We start from the raw sequence: 27,135 nt of genomic DNA on the forward strand, positions 1-27,135 counted from the left end.
TATAGTAGTGGAATTGGGATTTAGGTTTGAAGGCAGATCCAGTCGCAGGATCAAAGAAGCTGTGCCCCCTAATCTTTGTGGGGCAGCTTGGAGATGGGGAAAGAACATTGGCCCTGGATTTGGCTAGTCCTGGGTTTAAATTATAACTCTGGGCCAGGTGCGGTGGCTCACACCTATAATCCCAGCATTTTGGGAGGCCAAGGCAGGTGGAACACCTGAGGTCAGGAGTTTGAGATCAGCCTGGCCAAGATGGTGAAACCCTGTCTCTACTAAAAATACAAAAATTAGCTGGGCATGATGGCACATGCCTGTAATCCCAGCTACTCAGAAGGCTGAGGCAGGAGGCTTGCTTGAACCCAGGAGGCAGAGGTGGCAGTGACTGAGATCATGTGTCTGCACTCTAGCCTGGGTGACAGAGTAAGACTCTGTCTCAAAAAAAAAAAAAAAAGTTACAGCTCTACCACTGTTCATCACTATGTGACTTGGACATGTTCCTCCCCCTGACAGCTTCATCTTTAAAATGGGAATGGCAATGCCTTCCTCAAAGAGTGGCCAGGATAGTGACAAGTAATGAGGCTGCACAGAGCAGGCACTTGGGACATACTGCTTGCACTCCCCCTGCCTGGTAGTGGAGGTCTCCCGTGGTCCCTCTCCACCTGTGGTTCTTCACAGCTTGCTGATGAGGATCAACATGGAGTTGGGAGTGTGGGGAGATATGTTTAATTAATTCAATGAAACTTGAGAAATTCCTAAACCAAATTCAATTTAATTTTGAAGTAGATGACATTTTTAGTTATCAAATAGTAGACAGTATTCTAAGCACTTTACCTATAGAATTTACTTAATCTCCCCAACAACCTTATGTGGTAGGCAATATTATCATCTTCATTTTGTGAATGGGGAAATTGAGGGACTGAGCGGTCACCTCAGGTACCTGGTGGAGCTGGAATTCAAATCCAGGTAGTTTGGGGACAGCCCCATACTTTTTAGCAATGATGATGTACTGCATCTCTGAAGAGAATTAGAACAGTAAATGCCCAAACTTTAGCATGCATTAGAATCACCTGGAGGGCTTGTTAAACTACAGATTGCTGGACCTCACCCACAGATTTTCTGATTCAGCTGGAGAATTTGCTTTTCTAACAAGTTCCTGGGTGATGCTGCTGCTGGTTGAGGGCCCCCACCTTGAGAATCGCTGACTATAGGGATTAAATGGGCCCACCTGAACCTAGAGGCTGATTTCTTTTTTTTTTTTTTTAAGACAGTGTCTCATTCTGTCACTCAGGCTGGAGTGCAGTGGCATGATTATAGCTTTCTGCAACCTCGAATTCCTGGACTCAAGGCATCCTCCCACCTTAGCCTCCCAAATAGCTGGGACTACAGGTGTGTGTCACAGCACTTGGCTAATTTTTTTCTTTTTTAATTTTTTGTAGATGGTCGGGTGCAGTGGCTCATGCCTGTAATCCCAGCACTTTGGGAGGCCAAGGCAGGAGGATCACTTGAGGTCAGGAGTTCGAGACTAGCCTGGCCAACATGGTGAAACCCTATCTCTACTAAAAATACAAAAATTAGCCAGGCATGGTGGTGGGCGCCTATAGTCCCAACTACTTAGGAGGCTGAGGCAGGAGAATCGCTTGAACCTGGGAAGCGGAGGTTGCAGTGAGCCGAGATCACACCACTGCACTCCAACCTAGGCAAGAGAGAGAGACTCTGTCTCGAAAAAAAAAAAATTTTTTTTTTTTGGTATAGATGGGGTCTCACTTTGTTACCGAGGCTGGTCTTGAACTCCTGGGCTCAAGCAATCCTCTCACCTTGGCCTCCCAAAGTGCTGGGATGATAGGAGGGAGCCACCACACCCGGCTTTTCCTTAATCTCTCCAGTTTCATGGGGAATGAGGGCTGATCTCATACAGAGGCAGAAAACAAACCACAGTAAGAACCATGCTCATGTTTTCCAAATGCCTCAAGCCTTGCCACATGCTGCCATGTTTGTGATCTCATTAAGCCTCACAGTAATTCTGTGAGTTAAGCAGAGAATGGATTTTTTCCACCTGTAATCCCAGCACTTTGGGAGGCCGAGGCCGGCGGATCACGAGTTCAGGAGTTTGAGACCAGCCTGGCCAACATGGTGAAACCCCATCTCTATTAAAGATACAAAAAATTAGCCGGGCGTGTTGGCGGGAGGTGGAGGTTGCAGTGAGCCGAGATTGCACCATTGCACTCCAGCCTGGGTGATAGGGCGAGATTCCATCTCAAAAAAAAAAAAAAAAAAAAAGGTTTTAAAGAGAGGAAGTTTAGAAAACTAACTGGGCTAATATCACCCAAGGAGATAATTTTGGAGAGGCTGGGGCTAGAATCTTAGCTACTGACTCATCACAGCACTCTGGAAACCTCTCTGCCTTTCCCCACAATATCTTCCTTTCCCCAGGCTACTATCAGAATTGTCTCCTTAAAACTAAATTTTTTTATTGGTGTGCAGATGAGTGGATTAAAAAAAAACCCTGCATTTCTTTAGCTTAAATCTTTGAGCCCCATTACACCACGGGATAGATGTTATCAGTCATTTATACCCCAGTGTGAATGATTTTCAGATATTTTCTTGAGAAAGGAGTCATTAGAACTTTTCTCTTTTCATGCTCCCTTTGGGCACTTACATGTTCTGAAGTCTGTGGGTCTCTTGAAGGAAGGGGCCGTGTCTTATGTGTCCCCACCATCTGGCACCATGCCTGGCTGAAACAGTCACCAAGAAATGCTTGTTGAAATGAATGAATGAATGGAGGAACTATGTTCCTTTCCTTGCTCATTCTTCCCAGAGCAAGCCTTCCTGGTAGTCCTACCATTTATACCAAGCGTGCCCTCCCCTCTACCTCACAGTGCAGTCTCTTTAGTCTCTTTTCTGCCTGTCCAGGGGCCAGAGTTAAGCATCACAGCTTAAGGGAAGCCTTCCCCATTCCTTCAAAGCAGACATGGCTCTGTTTTCCCTGGACTCCCAGGAACCTTCCATCATAGCGCTCATCACATTGCATGATAAGTGTCTGCTTATAATGGCTTTTTCTTTTTCTTTTTTTTTTTTTTTTTTTTGAGGCAGAATCTCGCTGTGTCGCCCAGGCTGGAGTGCAGTGGTGTGATCTCAGCTCACTGCAAGCTCCGCCTCCTGGGTTCACGCCATTCTCCTGCCTCAGCCTCCTGAGTAGCTGGGACTATAGGTGCCCGCCACCACACCTGGCTAATTTTTTGTATTTTTAGTAGAGACGGGGTTTCACCGTGTTAGTCAGGATGGTCTCGATCTCCTGACCTCGTGATCCACCCGTCTCAGCCTCCCAAAGTGCTGGGATTATAGGCATGAGCCACTCGCCTGGCCTATAATGGCTTTTTCTTCCCTTCAATGATGATGTTCTTGAGAGCTGAGATTGTGTCTTTTTTTTTTTTTTTGAGACGGAGTCTGGCACTGTCCCCCTGGCTGGGGTACAATGGCGCAATCTCGGCTCACTGCAGCCTCCACCTCCCGGGTTCAAGCTATTCTCCTGCCTCTGCCTCCCGAGTAGCTGGGACTACAGGCACCCGCCACCACGCCGGCTAATTTTTTGTATTTTTAGTAGAGATGGGGTTTCACCATGTTAGCCAGGATGGTCTCAATCTCTTGACTTTGTGATCCGCCAGCCTTGGCCTCCCAAAGTACTGGGATTACAGGCATGAGCCACTGTGCCCGGCCAAGATTGTGTCTTTTTTACACAAGGTGTAGTGGGCACTCAATAACTAGTTGAATGACTAAACAGCCACGTGAACTTGGCAGCCAAGAGGATTAGGGACGGGAAGGGTATCTGGCTGGGAAGCTGTTTCCTAATAGATGTCTGTCTGACAAGGGCATCAAAAAAAAGTCTGTGGCTGGGCGCGGTGGCTCACACCTGTAATCCCAGCACTTTGGGAGGCCGAGGTGGGCGGATCACGAGGTCAGGAGATCTAGACCATCCTGGCTAACATGGTGAAGCCCAGTCTCTACTAAAAAATACAAAAAATTAGCCAGGCATGGTGGCGGGCGCCTGTAGTCCCAGCTACCTCAGGAGGCTGAGGCAGGAGAATGGCGGAACCCGGAAGGCGGAGCTTGCAGTGAGCAGAGATGGCACCACTGCACTCCAGCCTGGGTGACACAGTGAGACTCCTTCTCAAAAAAATAAAAATAAAAATAAAAATAAAAACAGTCTCTGAATGATTTGGGTGACTTGTCTCCCTGTACTGGTTAAAACTAGTTTCAGCTACAAGTGGCAGAATACCCAGTATAACAGTGGCTCAAATAAGAGATTTCTCTTTCATACTAAAGAAGTCTACAGATAAGTAGGCCGAGGCTGCTAGGGTAGTTTCTAATCACTCAGGACAAGGCTGATATCTTGTTGCTCTGCCATCCATTACAAATGGTTTCTACTTCATGGTCCAGGATTGCTGCCTGAGCTCTAGACATTGCAAGCACATTGTAGCCAGAAGAAAGGGGTGACAGAGGGTACCCTTGCATTCACCTTTTTTCTTTTGTTTCTTTTTTTGGGGGGCAGTGTTTTAAGACAGGGTCTCACTCTGTTGCCCGGGCTGGAGTGCAGTGGCACGATCATGACTCACTATAGCCTCAACTTCCTGGGGTCAAACAGTCCTCCCACCTCAGCCTCCTGAGTAGCTGGAACTACAGGCACATGCCCCCATGCCCGGTTTTTTATTTTTTGCAGAAACAGAGTCTCACTATGTTGCCCAGGCTGGCCTCGAACTCTTAGGCTCAAGCGATCCTCCAGCCCCAACCTCCCAAAGTGCTGGGATTACAGCCGTGAGCCACCACACCCCAGCCCCTTTTTTTCTTAATTAAAAAAAAAATTGACTTTATTTTTTAGAGCAGTTTTAGGTTCACAGCAAAATTGGGCAGGAAGTACATGGAGTTCCCATATACACACAGCCTCCCAGTCTGTCAGCAGCTCTTACCAGAGTGGTATATTTGTTTCAATCAATGACCATACATTGACACATCATCACCAAAAGTTCATAGTTTACATTAGGGTTCACTCTTAGTGTTGTACATTCTGTAGGATTGGACAAGTGTATAAGTCCATGTATCCACCATTATAGCATCATACAGAAATATTTCCCTGCCCTAAAAAGCTTCTGTGCTTCACCTGTTCCTCATCCCTCCCCCAATCCCTGGCTACCACTGATCTTTTTACTGTCTCCGGAGTTTTGCTTTTTTCAGAATATCATATAGTTGAAATCATGTAGTAGCCTTTTCTTTTTTTATTTGAGACAGAGTCTCACTCTGTCACCCAGGCTGGAGTGCAGGGGTGCGATCTCGGCTCACTGCAACCTTCGCCTCCTGGGTTCAAGCAATTCTCCTGCATCAGCCTCCCGAGTAGCTGGGATGACAGGCACCCACCACCACACATGGCTAATTTTTTGTATTTTTAGTAGAGATGGGGGTTTCACCATCTTGGCCAGGCTGGTCTTGAACTCCTGACCTCGTGGATCCACCCACCTCAGCCTCCCAAAGTGCTGGGATTACAGGCGTGAGCCACCGCACCCAGCCGTAGCAGCCTTTTCAAATTGGCTTCTTTCACTTAGTGATATGCATGTAACTTTCCTCTGCATCTTTTCATGGTTTGATAGCTCATTTCTTTTCAGTGCTGAATAATGTTTCACTCTCTGGATGTATGACAGTTTCTTTATCCATTCACCTGCCGAAGGACATCTTGGTTGTTTCTAGATTTTGGTAATTATGAATAAAGCTGACATAAACATCCGTGTGCAGGTGTGCATACATTTTCACCTCATTGAGAAAATATGATGGAGTATGATTGCTGAATCATTTGGCAATGATTAGTTAAAAAACTGTCAAACTGTCTTCCAAAGTGGCTGTACCATTTTGCATTCTCACCAACAGAGTTTCTGTTGCTCCACATCTTTCCCAGTATTTGTGGGTTTTTTTGTTTGTTTGTTTTGTTTTTTTTGCACGTGTGTGTGTATGTGTTTAGACGGCCGGGCTGGAGTGCAGTGGCACTATCTCGGCTCACTGGAACCTCTGCCTCCCAGGTTCACGTGATTCTCCTGCCTTAGCCTCCCGGGTAGCTGGGACCACAAGGATGTACCACCATGCCTGGCTAATTTTTGTATTTTTAGTAGAGACGGGGTTTCACCATCTTGGCCAGGCTAGTCTTGAACTCCTGACCTCAAGTGATCCATCCGCCTCAGCCTCCCAAAGTGCTGGGATTACAGGTGTGAGCCACCGCGCCCGGCCTCCCTTGGCAGTATTTGGTGTTGTCAGTGTTTTGGATTTTGGCCATTCTAACAGGTGTGTAGTTCCTCCCTTCCTTTTTTATTTTTTATTTTTTTAAAGCCACTTTATTGAGGTAGGATTGACATGTAAAAAGTTGTACATAGTCAGTGTATACAACTTGATGAGTTTGGGGATTATCTCCCTTCTTTGTAAGATACCTTTTGGAAGTTAACAAATAAAATATTATATTCCATGGCCAGGACTTAGTCCCATGACCACAGTTAGCTGCCAGGTAGGAAGTCTTTATTCTAGGTAGCCAAGTGGCCATCTGAAAAGTCAGGTTTCTTGTGGAGGAAGAAGAGAGAATGGACACTGGGAGCCACCCAGTGATCTCTGGCACATTACAGGGAAGGGAAATCTCAAACTTGCTTAAAGGAACTTCGTTGGGTGGGTTCAGGGATATTTTATGGAATTTCACCAAAGACATGATGTGTGGAGGTTGCCCCTGAAGAGGCAGCATCTGGAAAGTTGCCAGAAACCAGCACCGTTCTTCCTCTTCTGCCTTGCTGAGGCGGTATGCGGCTCGTTCACTTCTTTCTACACATCTGCTCCATTCTTTTCTCTCTGCATGTGGCAGGAAGGACATCCCAGCTTTAGCATTTCAGTCAGTTAACTAGCTTTCCAGAGCCCAATTCCAAAGTCCTTGGAGAGAGACTCTGATTGGTCCAGCTTGGATCAGGTGGGAGAGAGAATCTGATTGGTTTAGCTTGAATCAGGTGTCTGTTGAGTCTGGCTAGAACAAACAAGGCTGCAGGGGTCCACCTCCAGAGGAAAGGAGGGCAGTTTTCAGAAAATGGGTGTCATGGGATGGGAAGACTCCTCAAAATATATCTAGAGCAGAACATATTCCTCTCAGGTCCATGTCCCAGGACTTTGCAAACCGTCATTCATTTAGGTAAACATTTATTGAGCACCTTCTGTGTGCTAGGCACATGGATCTGCCCTCTAGGGATTTTGGAAATCTCTTTGGAAATTGTTCATATCTTTTTTTTTTTTTTTTTGAGATGAAGTCTCACTCCCATTGTGCAGGCTGGAGTGCAGTGGTGCAATCTCAGCTCACTGCAACCTCCACCTCTCGGGGTTCAAGAGATTCTCCTTCCTCAGCCTCCCGAGTAGCTGGGATTACAGGTGTGCACCACTATGCCCGGCTAATTTTTGTATGTTAAGTAGAGACAGTGTTTCGCCATGTTGGCCAAGCTGGTCTTGAACTCCTGACCTCAGGTGATCCACCACCTTAGCCTCCCAAAGTGCTAGGATTACAGGCATCAGCCACACTGTGCTGGCCCAGTTCTTCATATATTTAACCTGAATTGTCTGTTAGAGCAAAATCATAGCTCTTTAAATTACTCATCTTTTAGCTTTCCAGGTTTCAAGATGGGGATCAAGGGATTTGGTAAACACATGCTTCTGTTTCCCCATCTGGATTTTGGGGAACCATAGACATGGCCATGTTTTCTCCTCTTTTTTTTTTTCTTTTTCTGTTGACCAGTTTAGAAAGAAATGTTCTCCCCTCCTTGTCTTTGTCCCTTTAGTAAGAAACATTTTGGTTGTTTTTTGTTGTTTGCTTTGTTTTTTGAGACAGGGTCTCCCTCTGTCACCCATGCTGGAGTGCAGTGGCACAGTCAGGGCTCACTGCAGCTTTGACCTTCCCAGGCTCAGGTGATCCTCCCACCTCAGCCTCCCAAGTAGCTGGGACTATAGGCACATGCCACCACACGGAGATGGGGTTTTGCCAAGTTGTCCAGGCTGGTCTTGAAGTCCTTGGCTCAAGTGATCCTCCTGCTTTGGCCTCCCCAGGTGCTGGAATTACAGGTGCACACCACCACACCCAGCTAATTTATTTGTTTATTTTTTCTTTTTAGTAGAGACAAGGTCTCACTATATTGCCTAGGCTGGTCTTGAACTCCTGGTCTCAAGTGATCCTCTTGCCTCGGCCTCCCAAAGTGCTGGGATTATAGGCATGAGCCACCATGCCCAGCCTCATGTTTTAACCAACTCAAATATGTTGCCCTCTCCTTAATCTACCTGATTCTTTTGTTTTCTTTCTTCAGCCCTGGGATGGGCCTCCATGGGTCTCAAATATGGAAGTGTCTCAAGTTCACACCTGAGGAGGAAAATGTTAGGTTTCTAGCCCCTGTAGGAAAAGAACCCAGAACTTGGCAGACCTGTCTAGCATCAGCAGCAGCTGATGATAATGATCACCGGTGCTGTTCATTGAGGACATACTCCATGTCTAGCACCAAGCTAAATCCTGTATGTGCATCCTCTCATACATATAGCCCTCATACCAACCCTGAGAGGTAGGCATTGATTTCCCCATTTTACACATGGCTAATGAGGAAGCTCAGAAAGAATAGGCAACTGGTACCTGGGCACGGTGGCCCATGTCTGTAATTCCAGCACTTTGGGAGGCCGAAGCAGGTGGATCACTTGAGGTCAGGAGTTTGAGACCAGCCTGGCCAACACAATGAAACCCCGTCTCTACTAAAAATACAAAAAATTAGCCAGGTGGCGGGCGCCTGTAATCCCAGCTACTCAGGAGGCTGAGGCAGGAGAATTGCTTGAACCTGGGAGGCAGAGGTTGCAGTGAGCCAAGATTGTGCCACTGCACTCCGGCCTGAGCGACAAGAGCAAAACTTTGTCTCAAAAAAAAAAAAAAAAAGAATAGGCAACTTGTTCAAGGTCACATAGCCCCCGAGTAGTGGAGCTGAGCTTCAAAACTAGACCCCCCTTACTCCAGAGGCTTCCCATGCACCACAGGCCTCTGAGAACACTCCACATTGCCTCTGAGGTCTGCCCCATGCATGTCCTCCTGTGGGTATCATTTTGCATCTTTGGCGGTACCATTTCGAATGTGTTTACTAACTCTTGTCATGTAACTCTGGAAATCAGACTCTGATCCCATTTTATTTTTGTCATTGGAAAGAACAGCTGGGCTGGGGTCAGGGTGGGGCTGTGGTACATGGATGGAGCACTGTTCTGTGCTCTGCGGCTTCCCCACCATGTGACTCTGGGTAAGGGCCTCCTCTCTCTTGGCTTCAGTTTTCTCATCTATGGGCCCTTTCCAGCTCTGACATTCTGTGCTTTCCAAGTTAACTGTGCATTTCACAAGGATTTCATGAGGTTGTCAACTTCCACCCCACACTGAAAGAGGGAGTGTGTCTGGGAAGTTGCCCATCTAGGCTGAGCCTGCCTGGGACATGTGAGACTTGGTTCTTGTCATCACATCTCTGGCCTTTCCCACATTCTGATGTTTGTTCTGCAGTCTCTGGGCTTTGGGGTTATCTGGTGTTCTCTCTCCAGTTCTCCTCAGTGGGGCTGAAGTGTGCTCCCTCCCCCCTCTGCCATCTCCCCAGATCCAGGTGACTGAATGCCTCCAACCCCTCTCTGCTCACCCATAGCATCCTGGCCTCTTCCTCCTTGTCCTGACATAACTGTTTATTGAGCCTGGGGTTTGGTGAACAAGTGTCCCCTGCTTTTATCTTAAGGGAAGATAGAGATGTCTGTGTTCTCCCCTGTGGCCTTTTGTTCAACATTTTGTACACATTTACAAATCATTCATCTGCTCAGCAACTCCACAAGTCCCCTAGTATCATCCCCATTTTGTAGACAAGGCACTTAAGGCTGAGAGAAGTTAACAGATTTGTCTAACGGACACACCGGCTAGTGCCAGAGGCAAGATTCAAACCCAGGCCTGGCACACCCTGTCATGCCACATGACTTTGACTCACTACATTTACGTTGCATTGGATTCAGGGAGAAAAGTCCGTGGTCTTCTTGGAGTGGTATGACTGGTCTCTGGTTTCTGTGTGTTTTTTTGTTTGGTGGGGTAAATAGGAAGACCCTAGAGAGAAGTTCCAGAGGACAGCAAAACTCAATGTATTTGTTTGGGGGTGTGGGGGCTGGGAATCACAGAGACAGGGTTCCTGAAGGAAGCACCTTCTTCCAGCTCGGCATCCCTGAACGTCTATCCACATTTGCTTCTAGATCTTGGAAGGAGACCAAGCCATCCTGCAGAGAATAAAGAAGGCTGTGCGGGCAATCCACAGCTCCGGCCTTGGTAAGTGAGCCTGCTGGGTGCCCCGCCTGCTCAGGAAACTCCTCTCCCAGCCCTAGCCTGGAGCTAACTCCAAGCTCCCGTCCGTACCTCCACAGGCCATGTGGAGAATGAAGAGCAGTACCGAGAGGCCGTGGAATCCTTAGGCAACAGCCACCTGTCCCAGAACAGCCATGAGCTGTCCACAGGCTTCCTGAACTTGGCCGTGTTCACTCGCGAGGTTGCCGCACTCTTCAAGAACCTGGTGAGGCCCCTGTCTCTTCCTTGCCCAGCCCTCAGCCGGACTCAGGGTAAATCTCATGGTCTTAAGAACCTGACTGGGAAAGAGTCTGTTTCCTTCCTTCTCCCGATTTGCCCTTGACCTCTGATCCATGATCTGAGGTCCCTTTTCAGCCCTGACCCTTCTTTTGGATAATCCTCCTTTCTCTCTGGCTTCTTACCCAACTAACTCTTCTCTCTCTGTTCTCCTCCTTCTCTTCACCCAGGAGCAGAGGAGGGTCTTACAGCAGGGAAGAGCCCCATGCAAGGGAGAGTTCCCTGGAGGAGCTTTGGGATAAAGGAGAGAAAGGCTCGGGGGGTCCTACCTTTATACCGCTACTGCTGCCGCCGCCACCGTCTCCTCCTCTCCTCAGTCCCTCTTTATCCTCTGCTTTCCCAGTCACATCTGCTTCGTACTCAAATCCCAGGACCTGTCCCTGCCCCACAAGCCTCTCAGCCCCTGCACATGGCCCAGTGGCCTCAGGTTGCTTCCTGATGGCCTCCTTGGTGACTGCCTCCTCTCTGGTCCTTCAAGTCCTCGCCTCAAGGCCACCCTGTGATAGCAGCTCTTCCCATGAGCAGGCACAGTTCTCACTACTTCACATGTTCACTCATTTAATCCAGGGTGCACAGCTCTGTGGGGCTTGTGTGACTGTTGTCTCCACCTTACAGGCTAGGAAACTAGGACCTCCAGGTTAAGCAGCTTGCCCGAGGTCACACAGTTTGGTCTGAACCCAGGTTGTCTGACTCCAGAGTCCAAGCATAAGCCTGGCTGCACTGCCTCCCAGGAAAGCCTCTTGTCTCCCTCCAGGCTATGGCACTGGACCAGCTTTGTGGCTCCAGTCCTACCCAGCATCCTCCCTGGTTGGCAGGGGCCACATCACCCTTGAGAGGCAGTGTGCTCAGTGGTTAAGCACCCAACCTTGGACTTAGACTCCATCTTGGAATCCCCACTCTGCTGCTTACTAAGTCAAGTCACTCAGTCTGCCCAAGCCTCAGATCTCTCATCTGTGAAACTGGGATAATAATGCTACCAACCTCACAGGGCGGTAATGAGGATTAAGCAAGTTAGTGCCTACTTTATGGTAAGCGCTCAGTAAATGTTGGTTAATATTATATTAATGGCAAAACAGCAGTGACTTTTGCATCAACCTAATAAAATCTGTCATTGTTATAGCTCTTGGCATAGCTGTGCCTCGTACACTGTCCTGCATGTAAAAGCCTTTAACAATGTTTGAGGCTGGGTGCAACAGTTCACACCTTAATCCCAGCACTTTGGGAGCCTGAGATGTGCGGACTGCTTGAGCTCAGGAGCTCTAGACCAGCCTAGGCAATGTAGTGAGACCCTGTCTCTACAAAAAAGTATGAAAATTGCTGGGTGAGGTGGCTCATGCCTGTAATCCCAGCACTTTGGGAGGCCGAGGTGGGCGGATCACTTGAGGTCAGACATTCGAGACCAGCCGGGCCAACATGGTGAAACACTGTCTCTACTAAAAAATACAAAAATTAGCTGGGCATGGTAGCAGGTACCCGTAATCCCAGCTACTCAGGAGGCTGAGGCAGGAGAATCACTTGAACCTGGGAGGTGGAGGTGGCAGTGAGTTGAGATCACACCACTGCACTCCAGCCTGGGTGACAGAGTGAGACTCCATCTCAAAAAAAAAAAAAAAAAATTAGCCAGGTGTGGTGACGTACGCCTGTGGTCCCAGCTACCTGGGAGGCTGAAGTAGGAAGATCAGTTGAGCCTGGGGGAAGTTGAGGCTGTAGTGAGTGTGATCACACCACTGTGCTCCAGCCTGGGCGACAGAGTGAGACCCTGTCTCAAAAAAAAAAAAAATAGTATATGAGTTCAATTGAATTAGTGTCCTCCTTTGTCTTCACCTCTTCTCTCCCTGTTTCAGTCAAACTAGTGTTTCCTGGGGGTCTGCTGTCTGGTGGGCATTGTACCAGGGGTTGGTGATGCAGGAAAGTGTCAGACTGCCTCAGAGAGCCACAGTCTAGTGGGGGAGAGAAGAACTAAGGTGTGGACTAGTATCAAGAAATACCAGCAGCATGGTACAAACTCAAGGACCCAGCAGCTGGTGTCAGAGGCCTAGTGTTGCCATGGTTCAGAAAAGGGGAGATCAGGCAGGAGGAGTAGCCAGGAGAGGCTTCCTGGAGGAGAAGTCAAGACCCAAGCTGTATCTTGGAAGCTGGTTGAAATATTAGGCCTCTTTAGGTTGTGAAATTACAGAAACCCAACTCAAACTAGGTTACATTTTAAAAAGGGAATTCATTAGCCCCTGTAATGGGGAGTCCAGGGGTGCAGCTGGCTTTCCTTTTAAGATAGTTTCTCTGTCTCTGCTCAGTGGGCAGGATAGCCCAGCAGGCCCGGATGCCCATCTTACCAGAATAAAGACGGTCTTTCTCCCATGACTTAGGCAGAAAAATCCCAGAGAGGATTGTGATTGGCTGGCTTGGGTTGCGTGCCTGTTCCCTATCCAGTCCCTCTATCCTGGGGCTGGGGTGCCCTGCTCAGATCTGACTTCTGCGTTTACCCCATCTGACCACAGAGGAGGAGTTTCCCACAGGAAAGGGGGTTCTATGACCATTAGTAAGGGAGGCTCTGAAGCGTTAGCCAGCCCAGAACAACAGATGTGCTCTACTGGTCAACTCGAGAGAGTCAGAGAGGAGAAGGGAGGCTGCTTCTGGAGAGGAACAGGGGAGAGACTGACCATGGGATGCTGCTGGAGCAGTGCAGCAATGAGGCTGGAGCCATCAGGGGAGGGGCTCACTCCGACATACCTCGGCCTCCCCTCCTGCCCCCTTTCACACAGGAAGCCTGGTGGGCAGCAGGTCAGCCATCCTAAGCTGACCCCAGAGCCGGGTCCTCTAGTCCTCCCCAGGCTCAGCATTCCTGCCATGACGGCCCTCCTCACTTGGCTGTCATCTCTTTGATGACATATCTTCCTCTCCCCTGCTTCCCTTCCCCGCTGCTCTCTTTGCCAAGTGATGCTTCACCATACCCCGAATCCCTAGGGGCTGGATGCCGGTCACCTGAGGTAGGAATGGGCATCTGTTTTTTCCAGATTCAGAACCTGAACAACATTGTCTCTTTCCCCCTGGACAGTCTGATGAAGGGACAGCTGAGGGACGGTCGACAGGTGAGTCTCCATGCTGGGAGTGGTGTTGGGACAGAGTGAAAGAGGGGTGGGCAGGAGACTGTCGGGGGGCAGGGCTGGACTGAGGGTGGAGGCCAAGTGAAGGGGCTGTCTTAGCGGGAGTGCTGAGCCTGGGGAGATCTGGAGGACCTGGCTCGGGTCAGCCTAGGATGGCTGACCTGCTGTCTGCCAGGCCCCTTGTGTGAAACGTGTCTTGTAAATCTTACAGCCATACTATGAGGTAGGCTTTGTGGGTACGCTCATCCCCATTTTGCAGTTGAAATTCGAGGCCTAGGGAGTTAGGTAACCTGCTGATGGTTTACATAGCTAGGAAGCAGAGAGCCCATGTGGGAATCTAGGGATCCTGAATCCCATACTCGAGCTGTTCTCTCTGTGCCTGGCAGCCCTTGGCTGGATGCAGAGTGGAGCTCAAAGAAGGTGACAGAATAATCTCCCTGGGCAATCTGCCCCAGACGGCCCAGGGGAGGAGCCATGCTCCCCCAAGAGGGTTCCCTCCCTGCCCTAGGCTGCCAGCCTGGCACCAGTCTGCTAACCACACAAACCAGACAGGCAGCTTTTTCACCTTGGGAGTCTCAGGGTTATTCAGAAGGGTGTGAGCAGCCTGGCTAGATGAGGCTTAGGCAAGCTAGGTGGGGAGTAGCCAGGTCTCCCTGGCTTGCTGTATGGCCTTGGGTAGACTTCTCAACCTTTCTGCGCATGTTCCTTGACCTGTACCCTTGCTCTAAGAGGATGATCTAGCACCAGGCAGGAGAAAATACTGGGATAAAGTTAGGCAGGGGGGGGTTTGGCCTTCATCCTCCCATCCTCATGGTCATGACTGATCTCTCTTCTGAGCAAGAGGACTCAGGGTAGAGCCCAAAGATCTCTCCATACCTCAAGCCAGGGCCCACCAAACCTGACTGATTCTTGGCATCTCTGGGGAGGAGAAGGTCTGCTGGGAGGAGGGCCTCAGCCCTGAGAAATGGGGTCAGCTGAGCCTGTTTGGTGGGGGCAGGTTTGCAGCAGGACTGTGGGGGCAGGGGCTGGTTAGAGATGGCTCTGAGCTGCTCAGGGGAGCACACTAGCATGTCCCCCTACAGGCAGTAGAGCATACTGTTTATTCCAGTGCTCCAGCTTCCCTTTGGGCAAATTGTCCTTTTTTAACCCACAGGATTCCAAAAAGCAGCTGGAGAAGGCATGGAAGGACTATGAAACCAAAATGTAAGTGGCCACAGCCAGGGTGGTTTGTCCAGGAGAGTAGTGCTTACACTGCAGCAGGAGGCTGGATAGGGAAGAACCTAAATGCTGCTGAGCCATGTCATCCAGAAGTGGGTGGCATCTGGCTCTGTAGAGGCCTTAACAGGGGATTGTTTATACCCAGACCTGACTGGATTCTGGGGACTGGGCCACGAGACCACCAAAGGAGCTATTGTGAAGGGACCTCAGGATGCTGCTCGCAGAGTCCCATCTGCTCAGTGGTGCCAGACATGGGCAGGGATGGAGAGGAGCTAGCACTGACTGAACACCTCTGCGTGCTGGCCATTTAATCCTCACAGTCACCCAGTCATGTGAGAGAGAGGTATTAGTATCACAGTTACCACAGCAGGACTCAGAGAGGTTAAGTCACTTGCCCAAGGCACCACAGCTTGGCAGAGGCAGAACTGGGGTTTATACCCCTTGTTCCTCATTCTTCAATGCCAGGTGGTATATCTAGAGGAGCAAATGGAGTTGATGTCACACTCAGGCTTCCTGTGTCCTATGCACACCACACGATACTCCAGATCTCTCACCAGCTACTGGGACATCATAGGGAAAGAAGGAGCCTCAGGCAACCAGTGGCCAGTTCCGCCTGGGCAGAGACTCCTTCGGCTCTGTCTTCTGAGGAGTCTGTCCAGATCCCAGCCCTCACCCTCTGCCCAGCCAGGCCCATACTGTGGAGCATTGTTTGTGCTTTTTTGTAAAATTTTGTTTTCTGTTGCATTTTGCCAAAGCAATTTATGCTTATTATGAATAATTCAGAAGATGTGGAGAAGTAAAAGAAGAAAAAAATTTAATTATCCTTAGCAGAGGATTAGGGTCATGGCAGGGGGTAATACTCTCTGTTGTTTGAATTTTTTTTTTTTTCACAAGGTCTGGGTAACATTGCAATTTTCGTGATTAAAAAAAAAAAGTCAGATGGGGAGAAACTACCCAAAAATAGGAGGAAAATTCTTAATTTTCAAGCCTAAAGTATTAACATTTTAACATTTCTTTTTCTTTTTCTTTTCTTTTTTTTTTTTTTTGAGACAGAGTCTCACTCTGTCGCCCAGGCTGGAGTGCAGTGGCCGGATCTCAGCTCACTGCAAGCTCCGCCTCCATTCTCCTGCCTCAGCCTCCCGAGTAGCTGGGACTACAGACACCCGCCACCTTGCCTGGCTAGTTTTTTGTATTTTTTAATAGAGACAGGGTTTCACCGTGTTAGCCAGGATGGTCTCAATCTCCTGACCTCGTGATCCACCCGTCTCGGCCTCCCAAAGTGCTGGGATTACAGGCTTGAGCCACCGCGCCTGGCCAACATTTTACCATTTATTTTTCTATGTACAAAGAAATGTTTTTATAAAAATGAGATCATAACAGTGTACTATTTTGTAATCTCCTTTTTTCATTCAAAAATATATTGTAACCATCTTCGTACACCATTACATATTCTTCCACAACATCAAACAGTTGTGCCAAAACATGCATAAGCCATCATGTATTTAATCTGTTCCTGTCACTGGAGAAGCATCCTTGGATTTAAATGTTTGCCCCTACTCATAATTATTTCTGCAGGATCAATTTCAAGAAGTAGATCCTGGAGCTTTTTATTGTTCCCTCAGCTCCCAGAGCCATGGCACTGTTCCAGGTCTGAAGGAAGGCCACATCTTGTCCCTACACAAGCATCTCCATCCCCAGCTGTGGGCATAGATCCTGTGATGAAGGGTGTAGGCACTGTGTGGCCATCCCTGTGGGGCCCCATCCCTGCCTGTGACGGGGCACGGCCATCTGCTGTCACTGGAGGTCCAGGGATGGGTCTTTATGATTTGCTCTGGGGCCACATGGCCCTCTTCTTCCTGAGTTACCTTTACTAAGCCCTTAGACTTTCGGGGATCATCTACCAAATGGAAATAATAAGCTCTACTCTGCTGACCTTCCCGAAGCAGGTCTGCTTTTCCTAGGTTTCTTTTTTTTTTTCCTTTTTGTGGAGAACGGGGTCTCGCTATATTACCCAGGCAGGTCTCGAACTCCTGGGCTCAAGCTATCCTCCCGCCTCTGCCTCCCTGAGAGCTGGGATTACAGGCGTGAGCCACCGCGCCCGGCCCCTAGGTTTCTATATTGAACCTTCCTGTAGGATTTCATTTACAGGCCAGGCTCCATTTAGTTGATGGGAAAGGGGGCTTGGCTGAGGTTATTCGGTGAATTATAGACAGGACCTGGACTAGAACCCAGGCCTTCTGAGTCTAGTGCTATTTCTGCCACGTGACCTCCTGGCTCCCACCATGGAGCCACATAGTTTGAGCTAATGTCTTGGCACGGGTGACTGTACATTCCTTTTCCATACGGGCTCCAGGTGTAGCCAGATATGCGTGAGCCATAAGTTGCTATGTAATTCCATCACATTCTTGCCAAACAAGTCTGAGCAGCAGCTGGAAGGGCCCGGGGCCCTGATAGCATCTGTCAAATACCACTGGGAGCGTCACCCCGGCTGTTCATATAGGAAGAGGATTCCATCTCCACGTGGGGCTGCTGAGAAAGGCATTCCGGGTCCTGTGCAGAGGCCAAGTTTATCTAGGTGGTTCCATGTACAGGTCTGTTTCCTCATCTATAAAATAGGGACAGTAATACTTTGCAGGGTGATGAATGTGGCGATGAATAAGCATAGTGCATATAAAGCACTCAGCACTTCAGTTCAGCAAGTATTTATTGACCACCTCTGAGCCAGAACTAGGACCAGAATAACACAGGAAGAGACTGAGAGGCAGAAACCCACACATCTGCTGATAGCATTTCCCTTGGCCAGCTTTTAATCTTGTGCAAGCCATTTTCCCTCTCTGGATCTCAGTTTCATCATCTGTAAAATGGTCCCTGTTCTGAGAGAGACTGTTATCTCTCAGAAAAGAAACAGTGTGACTGTCAGCAGCTCGCAGGAATGAGGCAGGGAAGGAGGAATGGAACAAACCTGAGTCACAGTGTTGGTTGCCAGGGCTGCCCCTAAGGCTCAGGCACCAGCCAGTCCTGGGTTCAACTCCTGGCCCCACCACTTAACAGCTGTTTGACTTGGACAAGTGACTTATCTCACCACAGGTTCCTCTTCTATAAAATGGGATAATGATTCTGCCTTATGGGGCCATCATTTTAGCATGTGAAGGGCCTAGCAGAGTGCCTGGGCCTAAAAATTATAATTAGGAGCCTGTAATCCTAGCACTTTGGGAGGCCAAGACAGGAGGATCACTTGGGCTCAGGAGTTTGAAACCAGCCTGGGCAACATAGTGAGACCTTGCCTCTATTTAAAAAATTAGTAATAATAATACCTATATAACAAATGTAAATAATATATATATATATAATTAGAAGCCACATGTGGTGGCTAATGCCTGTAATCTCAGCTACTTGGGAGGCTGAGGCAGGAGGATTGCTTGAGGCCAGGAAATTTGAGACCAGCTTGGGAGACAGAGCTAGACCTTGTCTCTAAAAAAGAATAATAATAATTAGTAATAATAGCAGCTTCTACTTATTTAGAGTTTACTTTGTGCCAGGCACTGGAGTAAGGTCTTTGCATCTATTACCAGATTTATTCTCCCTGGCAGGGAAAGCTGCTATTGTTATTCCCAATTTATAGGTAAGTAGTGAGGAATCCCAGCCCACAATCCCTGTCTTAGTGGATGCCCCCTGGTTTGAAAGGCAAGAAGAGAGGCAGCTCAATAAATAATTAAAATACAAAGTGGTAATGCCATAATGATAGTATTAGCACAGAGATGGCCAAAAAAAAAAGTATTTTTTTTGAATGGAGGGAAGGGTAGTCAGAAAAGGCATCACAGGTGACATGGCACCTAAGCGTGGCTCAAGGTTTCAAGGTTGGTGGGTGTGTGATTTGTTTTAAATACTTTCCTGCCTGTACCACAAGTACCTGTACCCATCCCATGAATAACACTGGACTGTTGCTGTAGTTTCCTTCTGCAATGATCTCAGTCTTAGTAACTAGCATTTAAGTACTTTCACCCACTATTTCATTTCATTCCTTCTGTTGCAACTCCACTCATAAGAAAGAAAAATGTTTCTAACATTTGAAATGTTTAAAAAATGTTGGCTATCCTTTGAGGATAGGGAAGGAATGGGACTTGTTATTTTATAGGGGAAGAAAAGCACTCCCCAGTTATTAGGTCATCTCAGAATGACTATGTCAGACTTTGTAGGGAAAATCTCTATGAATTATCTTAGCTGAGGCTGAGGGACAGAACTTTGATAACTGACAAAACCATTTTGTCAAAGCTGAAGTACATTGACAAAGTTGTGTACTTCACAGCTTATCTACACCGAGTTAAGTAGCACCATCTTTTCATCTCTACTAGCATTCAAAAAATAAAAGAAAGAAGAAAGTACCATATGCTGAAAAAAATTATATAAAAGGGATCACCAGTATTTACCACTCTAGCATCATTGCCATCATTAGAAACATCATAATCCTACCATTCATTGAGGGCTTGCCATAGGCCAGGAACTGTACTGTTTCCTATGCATTATATTATCCAAGGACTACGTGTCATTACAGTGGTTCCCCCTTATCCTTGGGGGATATGTTCCGAGACCCCCAGTGGATGCTTGAAACTGAAGATGATACTGAACCTTATATTAAGTTGGTGCAAAAGTAATTCCGGCAGTGTACAGACCAGGTGTCCTCAACCCCTGGGCCATGGACTGGTACTGGTCCAAGGCCTGTTAGGAACCTGGACTGAATAGCAGGAGGTGAGCATTGGCAGGCGAGCGAGCATTACCGCCTGAGCTCTGCCTCTTGTCAGATCAGCATGGCATTAGATTTTCATAGGAGCACAAACCCTATTGTGAGCTTCACATGCCAGGGATCTAGGTTGAATGCTCCTTATGAGAATCTAAGCCTGATGATCTGAGCTGGAACAGTTTTATCCCAAAACCACCCTCCCCCACCCTGCCATCCGTGGAAATATTGTCTTCCATGAAACCAGCTCCTGGTGCCAAAATGTTGGGGACTGCTGGATAGACTGTAAATACACTGGACAAAAGGATGATTCATGTTCCAGGCAGGATGGAGCAGAAGGATGCAGGATTTCACATGCTACTCATAATGATGCATAATTTAAAACTTACGAATTGGGCCAGGCATGGTGGCTCATGCCTGTAATTCCAGCACTTTGGGAGGCCAAGGCAGGCAGATCACCTGAGGTCAGGAGTTCGAGACCAGCCTGAAACACATGGCGAAACCCTGGCTCTACTAAAAATACAAAAATTAGCTGGGTATGGTGGTGGGTGCCTGTAATCCCAGCTACTTGGGAGGCTGAGGCAGGAGAATTGCTTGAACTTGGGAGGTGGAGGTTTCAGTGAGCTGAGATCGTGCCATGGCACTCCAGCCTGGGTGATAAGCAAAACTCCATCTCAAAAAAAACCAAAAGACAAAAAAAGTACGAATTGTTTATTTCTGGAATTTTCCATTTAATATTTTTGGACAGGGATTGACCATGAATAACTGAAACCACAGAAAGCAAAACTACAGAGAAGGGGGGACTACAGTATTATTCTCATTTTCCAAATGGGGAAACCATTTCAGAAAGTTTTATAAAGGTTAAGTAAATGAAGGAGCTGCCATTCAAATCCAGAATCTACATTTCTAACCACTGTACTATATTGTGGTTTGCTTTTTGTCCATTTACTCTGTAGCAGATATCTTTCCATGTCAGTATAGTCATCCCTCAGTATCTATGGGGGATTGGTTCCAGGACCCTCGCAGATACCAAAATCTGAGGATGCTAAAGCCCCTTAGTCAGCCGCCTATATCCTCAGGCTTTACACCCACAGATATGGAGGGCTGACTGCATGTACAGATATTCCTTCTTTTTTTTTTTTCTTGAGACACGGTCTACTCTGTTGCCCAGGCTGGGGTGCAGTGGTTACAGATAAAAATCTCCATTTTCCAGATAAGGAGGCTCAGAGGCTCAGAGAGGGGAAGACAGCTAGTAGCAGCAGAACTTGTATTAATCCCACTCTGTCTTTGTCTTCTCTGCTCAGGGCTATCCCCACTTGACAGCAGAACTATTAAGCAAGCCCTCTCCTTTACATGGGATTTGGAGTCACATGCACCCAGCCTGAGATGTGGAAATACTCTCCTGGCTGCGAGTGGGTAGTCTGCTGGGCATGGGATTTCCAGGAAACCATTTACACACAGATCCACCCATCCCCAAAGACGGAAAACAGCCAAGCTCTGAGAGGGAAGGCCCCCGTTACTCTCAGCTACAAGGATGGGAAGCGCTTTCTGTCTCCACTTAAAAAAAGAGCACGGTGGGGCGTGGTGGCTCATGCCTGTAATTTCAGCACTTTGGGAGGCTGAGGTGGATGGATCACTTGAGGCCCGAGTTCAAAGACTAGCCTAGCCAACATGGTGAAACCCCGTCTCTACTAAAAATACAAAAGTTAACTGGGCATTGGCCAGGCACAATGGCTCACGCCTGTAATCCCAGCACTTTGGGAGACTGAGGTGGGTGGATCACCTGAGGTCAGGAGATCAAGATCATCCTGGCTAACACGGTGAAACCCCATCTCTACTAAAAATACAAACAACTAGCCAGGCATGGTGACACCCACCTGTAGTCCCAGCTACTCGGGAGGCTGAGGCAGGAGAATCGCTTGAACCCGGGAAGCGGAGGTTGCAGTGAGCCAAGATCGCACCACTGCACTCCAGCCTGGGCAACAGAGTGAGACTCCATCTAAAAAAAAAAAATGGGTGGGCGTGGTGGTAGGCACCTGTAATCCCAGCTATTCAGGCGGCTGAGGCACGAGAATCGCTTGAACCTGGGAGATGGAGGTTGCAGTGAGCTGAGATTGCGCCACTGCACTCCAGCCTGGGCTCAGAAGAATGAAAGCACTTTGAAATAACTCAGAAACAGAAAGTCAAACACTGCATGTTCTCCCTTATAAGTGGGGGGTGAGCAATGGGTACATGTGGACAGACAGAGCAGAATAGTAGACATTGGAGACTTCAAAAGGTGGGAGGGTAGGTGAGGGATGAAAAATTACCTATTGGGTACCATGTACACTATTTGGGTGATGGGTACTCTAAAAGCCCAGGCTTCACCACTGCACAATATATCCACGAAACAAACCTGCACTTGTACCCCCTGAATTTAATACAAATAAAAAAGATTGAAGGCACCTGTGCTGTTAAATCCCTTCCAGGAAAATCAGAACTGTTTGCCCCAAATCTCACTTGGCCCTTGTTTGAGCCCTTCATCCCCCTGCATAAAAACCTTCAAATCCTTCCCATTACTCTTGGGATAAAGACCAAGAATATATTAACATGGTGTGAATTAGACCCTGCATGGTCTGGCACCTCTTCACCTCAGTGGGCACCAACCCTCTCCATCTTGGCACTGTTGCTCCTGCCTTGGGACTGTCATATGGTCCAGCTCTCTTGCCCAGCAGTAGCTTCCTCCAAGCTTCTCAGGCTTCAGATCCCAGCTCAGACATCAACGAAGCAGCCCCAACGAAGTTGGATCCCCATTTTCTCTCCCATAGTTCTCTGTGTGGCTGTGATTTGATTCATGTCTTTCTCCCCCACCACTCTGTGGATTCCCTAAGCTGTCTTGTTCATTGTACCCAGCCCCACCACACAGCTGGCACAGGAGGGCCTCCTGCACCATGTGGCCCCTTTGCTCATGCATCCCTGGCAGAAGAGGATGTAGGGGCTGGTGAGAGTTGTTCAGGCTTCTCTTTCCTTGGGATCTAGGGCCAAGCTGGAGAAGGAGCGCGATCGGGCTAGGGTGATAGGAGGGATCCCTGGGGAGGTGGCCCAGGACACGCAGAGAGAGCGGCGCATCTTCCAGCTGCACATGTGTGAGGTAAGGGGTGCTCTGGATGAGGGAGGGGGGCGTGGGATGTGTCTTCCTGTCTGCCTCTCCAGGGGACCAGTCACAGGCTCAGCTCAGGTCCTGGCCACATGGCCCTGTGGGATGTCACCAAGGCCCAGTCACAGCCAGGAGGATTAGCTTGGGATGGGGACTGCAGCCTCTCGTTCCCAGGATCCTGCTTCAGCTCACATGACACATCTTGCCCTGCCCTCCTCCTAGTATCTGCTCAAAGCTGGGGAGAGCCAGATGAAGCAAGGTCCCGACTTCCTTCAGAGCCTCATCAAGTTCTTCCACGCCCAGCACAAGTAGGTATCTCCCCACGTCCCTGCCACTAACCCTTCCAGTGTCACAGAACAAGGCCCCTCTCAGGGTGTGGAAGACTGGCAAGTCTCTTTGGAGGCCTGCATCTTGTTGGCAGAACTTTCATAGCTCCTCCTCATTGAGTGCTCACTGAATGTCAGGCACGAGTACTTTACAAACATCAATTCACTCAATCCCCCAACACTTCTGGGAGCAGGTACTATATTATCCCCATTTTATAGATGAGAAAACTGAGGCTCATTTTCCAAGATTACACTGCTAGTAAGTGGGATTTGAATCTAGTCAAGAGAGACTTGTCTATGGAGTGTCTGTTCTTGACCGTCAGACTACAATGCCCTGAGGTGCCCTGTGATCCTTACAGCAGCTTCTCCCACACTTCTGGCTTCATCTCTCATTTCCATCTTTATCTGGACCCTTGTTTGGCCTCTGACATCTCTTAGCTTTTTCCAAGATGGCTGGAAGGCTGCCCAGAGCCTGTTCCCCTTCATCGAGAAGCTGGCGGCCTCAGTACATGCAGTAAGTTGGGTCTCACCCTTGGGCACGTGATCAAGCCCCCTGTCCTTCCAGGAAAGTCTGTGGGTGTGGAAGAGCTGGCTCCTGCCCACAGAGTGAGGCTACTGCTCTGCTCTTCTGGTTCTGGGCTCTGTACCTGACACATTTGTTGGCTGGTGATGGGGTCCCTTCCTCTGTCCCACAGCTCCATCAAGCCCAGGAGGAGGAGCTACAGAAGCTGACCCAGCTCCGGGACTCCCTCCGAGGGACACTGCAGCTTGAGAGCAGAGAGGTCAGCCCCTGAACCATCCCAAAAGGAATGCCTTCCCCCAAAGCCCACCATGGAGGGAGGGAGAGAAGGAAGATCCACAGGGTCCCCTGGAAAAGTCTCCCTGAGTGAGCCCCCGCAGAATGGGGCTCTTTCCACTGAGATGCCCTGAGGTCTCCTTTGCATGTCCGAGGGACAGGAACACCTGAGCCGGAAGAATTCAGGATGTGGCTACAGCATCCACCAGCACCAAGGCAACAAACAGTTTGGGACGGAGAAAGTGGGCTTTCTATACAAGAAAAGCGACGGGTAAGTGATTCAGAGCTTACATAATTTGCCCAGTGTCACACTGCAAGTAAATGACAGGGTTGGGGAAGCTGCCCAGAGGAACTGTTCTGATCATTTATGTAGACACGGAGGGTTACAATGCAAACTCCTCAAATCCTGGGTTGTCCAGGACACCTGGGCACGTGAACTTCTGCTAAAGGTGATTGGTTGTTTTAAGTTAAAGAAGAATAGCAGTAGCTAACACTTATTGAACACTTACTATGCCCTCATTCTTTTTTTTTTTTTTTTTTTGAGACGGAGTCTCCCTCTGTCACCCAGGCTGGAGTGCAGTGGCGCGATCTCGGCTCACTGCAACCTCTGCCTCCCAGGTTCAAGCGATTCTCCTGCCTCAGCCTCCCGAGTAGCTGGGACTACAGGCGCCCACCACCACACCCAGCTATTTTTTTATATTTTTAGTAGAGACAGGGTTTCACCATGTTAGCCAGGATGGTCTCGATCTGCTGACCTCTTGATCTGCCTGCCTCAGCCTCCCAAAGTGTTGGGACTACTGGCGTGAGCCCTTGTGCCCAGCCTGTGACCTCATTCTTAACCTCTACAATATACTGAATATGCCTAGAAATGAAACTATTGGCTGTGCCTTGCTCCCTAGTGTAAAAAAAAAAAAAAAAAATCAGTCTGTGGGCCAGGCACGGTGGCTCACACCTGTAATCTCAGCACTTTGGGAGGCCAAGGCAGGTGGATCACTTGAGGTCAGGAGTTCAAGACCAGCCTGCCCAACATAGTGAAACCCCATCTCTACTAAAAATACAAAAAATTAGCTGGGTGTGGTGGCATGAGCCTGTAGTCCCAGCTGCTTGGGAGGCTGAGTTAGGAGAATCGCTTGAACCCAGGAGGTGGAGGTTGCAATGAGCCGAGATCATGCCACTGCACTCCAGCCTGGGCAACAGAGCAAGACCCTGTCTCAAAAACAAACAAACAAACAAAACAAAAACAAACTGCTGTGAAATGCAAAGGCCCCTGTGGGATATATTCATGTTTCTACCTACCAATCAGTTTAATCAGAGAAGAATAACCTTGAAGAAGAAACCAATGAATATTTACCTGTTACAGGAGAAGTGTTTAGTTTTGGATCCTGGACTTGCTAATTTTATTTTTGGGGTATTAATATTGATCTTGCTTAGTTGAACCATAATTTGTTTGTTGTTGTCAAGAGCCTGTGTTTCTCAGACTAGGAGCTCCCTAATGATATAAGCTGTGTCTCCCCCATCAGACTAGAAGCTCTCAGAGAGCCAAAGTCACATCATCTCCTTAGAATAAGGATTCCCAGGGAGTGAGGCTGTGTTTCTCTATCAAACTGGGATCTTCTTAAGAGCGGAACTGTGTCTCCTCCATCAGAAGGGAGCCCCAGAGAGTCGGGGGTTGTGGGGAGGTGTAGGGTTAGGAGAAGAAAGAGGTAAAGGGATGTGGCTAGAGATCATACAGGTGGGGGCAAATCTCTGTTCTCTGACACCAGGGAATTAGGTGTGAGTCTTGGGTCACTGTCCTTCTATCCCTCTGGGCCTTAGAATTCGAAGAGTCTGGCAGAAAAGGAAGTGTGGAGTCAAGTATGGCTGCCTGACCATCTCACACAGCACGGTGAGGCCTAGAGGTGGTGGGTGTCTCAGGGCACGATGGACCCTCTTCTGGTGTTCTGAGCAAACAATGTCAGGCCCTCCCTCCAAGACTGACCCGCAAACCTAGGTCCAGGGAGCTGGAGACCCTTGTGGGAGGACAGATGGGACCCAAAGGCCCCAATCTAGTCTTAGTCTACACACCACATCCTTGAGGTGCTGCTGGGTGAAGAGAAACACAAATGGAACAGGATGATTATGCCCATTTAACAGAGTGGAAAATGGAGGCCTAAAGAGAATGGAGGGCCAGAGGTAATGCATACATCATCCACCCCCAAATTCCCACAGATAAACCGGCCCCCAGTGAAGCTGACCCTGCTGACGTGCCAAGTGAGGCCAAACCCCGAGGAGAAAAAGTGCTTCGACCTGGTGACCCGTGAGTGGTCTCTGTGCCTCTCCCCTACAGCTGCCCAGGGCTTCTCTAAGACACCTGTCAGCTCCCAGGGGACTTCAGCGAGGGGTCTGTGTCCAGTTCCACACATGGTATTGAAGAGCTGCTACTGCAGGCATAAGAATCCTTAGGTCCAGGACACCCACATCACATTAAACGTCAAAATGCACCCACTTTCCATAATAAATGGGACTATTTTATATAGAGTATATTTGAGTGGATTTGGGTCATCTGGGTTTTTAAATCATTTCTTTTTAAAAAAATATTGTACCTTTTTTCCCCAAATACCCAGAGCTGAAGGAGATGAAATTATTGTTTCTTTACATTTTCCACTTTTCGTTCTTTGGAGCCTTTGGTGCAGGCTTTGTGTGAGAGCAGACACAGGCTGAGAAAGACCTAGATCTTGTCCTCAGGAAGCTCTCTGGCAGGGGTGTGGGGTGGGTACCCAGGACTGTAAGATGAGGGGGCTGTCCAGAAGATGGGTGCAGATATAGCCCCATAGGAGATTAGGGAGCAGGAAGGCCTGCACTGCTGTGGGGAACCAGGAAAGGCTCTTGGAGGAGAGAGTATTTGAATTTAGCCTTGAAGGACATGTAGAATGAAGAGTTTGTGGGGTGGGGGCTTTTGAGGAGACAGGATTAGCATGATGAAAGGCATGGAAGCAGGAGAGTGGGGCCGCCCAGTTTGGCCAGAGTGGAGGGTTCATGTAGCAGAGTGAGAGATGAGGCCTGGAAATCCCTCTTAAAAGTTCGGACCTTATTTCCTGGCAATAGGGAGCCATGGGAGATCTTGGAGCAGGGCAGTAGGGCAGTGGTGTAGTTAGAGCAGAGCCTTGGGCAC

General features: G+C 48.5%; 1 protein-coding gene across 7 annotated transcripts in view; it reads left to right on the top strand.

The window, feature by feature from the left end:
- The window catches only part of ASAP3 (ArfGAP with SH3 domain, ankyrin repeat and PH domain 3), a 54,800-nt gene that overhangs the window by 18,325 nt on the left and 9,340 nt on the right, over positions 1–27,135 (top strand). For 2 of the 7 annotated variants that reach the window (XR_012424620.1, XM_045378280.3), the window contains exons 2-12: positions 10,288–10,360; positions 10,456–10,601; positions 13,684–13,758; positions 14,927–14,976; positions 22,745–22,856; positions 23,085–23,170; positions 23,627–23,702; positions 23,884–23,970; positions 24,140–24,255; positions 25,800–25,869; positions 26,193–26,280. Coding sequence is in view for 5 of the 7 variants with exons in the window: in XM_045378280.3 (XP_045234215.2) it covers positions 10,288–10,360; positions 10,456–10,601; positions 13,684–13,758; positions 14,927–14,976; positions 22,745–22,856; positions 23,085–23,170; positions 23,627–23,702; positions 23,884–23,970; positions 24,140–24,255; positions 25,800–25,869; positions 26,193–26,280 (979 nt within the window). In the remaining 2 variants the exon portion in view is untranslated. Of the gene's footprint in view, positions 1–10,287; positions 10,361–10,455; positions 10,602–13,683; positions 13,759–14,926; positions 14,977–22,744; positions 22,857–23,084; positions 23,171–23,511; positions 23,703–23,883; positions 23,971–24,139; positions 24,256–25,799; positions 25,870–26,192; positions 26,281–27,135 lie in introns of those variants that run through there. The other 5 variants (XR_012424621.1, XM_005544471.4, XM_074017259.1 and 2 more) reach the window with 4 other exon arrangements.

The sequence above is a fragment of the Macaca fascicularis genome, chromosome 1 (assembly GCF_037993035.2).
Source record: "Macaca fascicularis isolate 582-1 chromosome 1, T2T-MFA8v1.1".
Taxonomy (NCBI): Eukaryota; Metazoa; Chordata; class Mammalia; order Primates; family Cercopithecidae; genus Macaca; species Macaca fascicularis.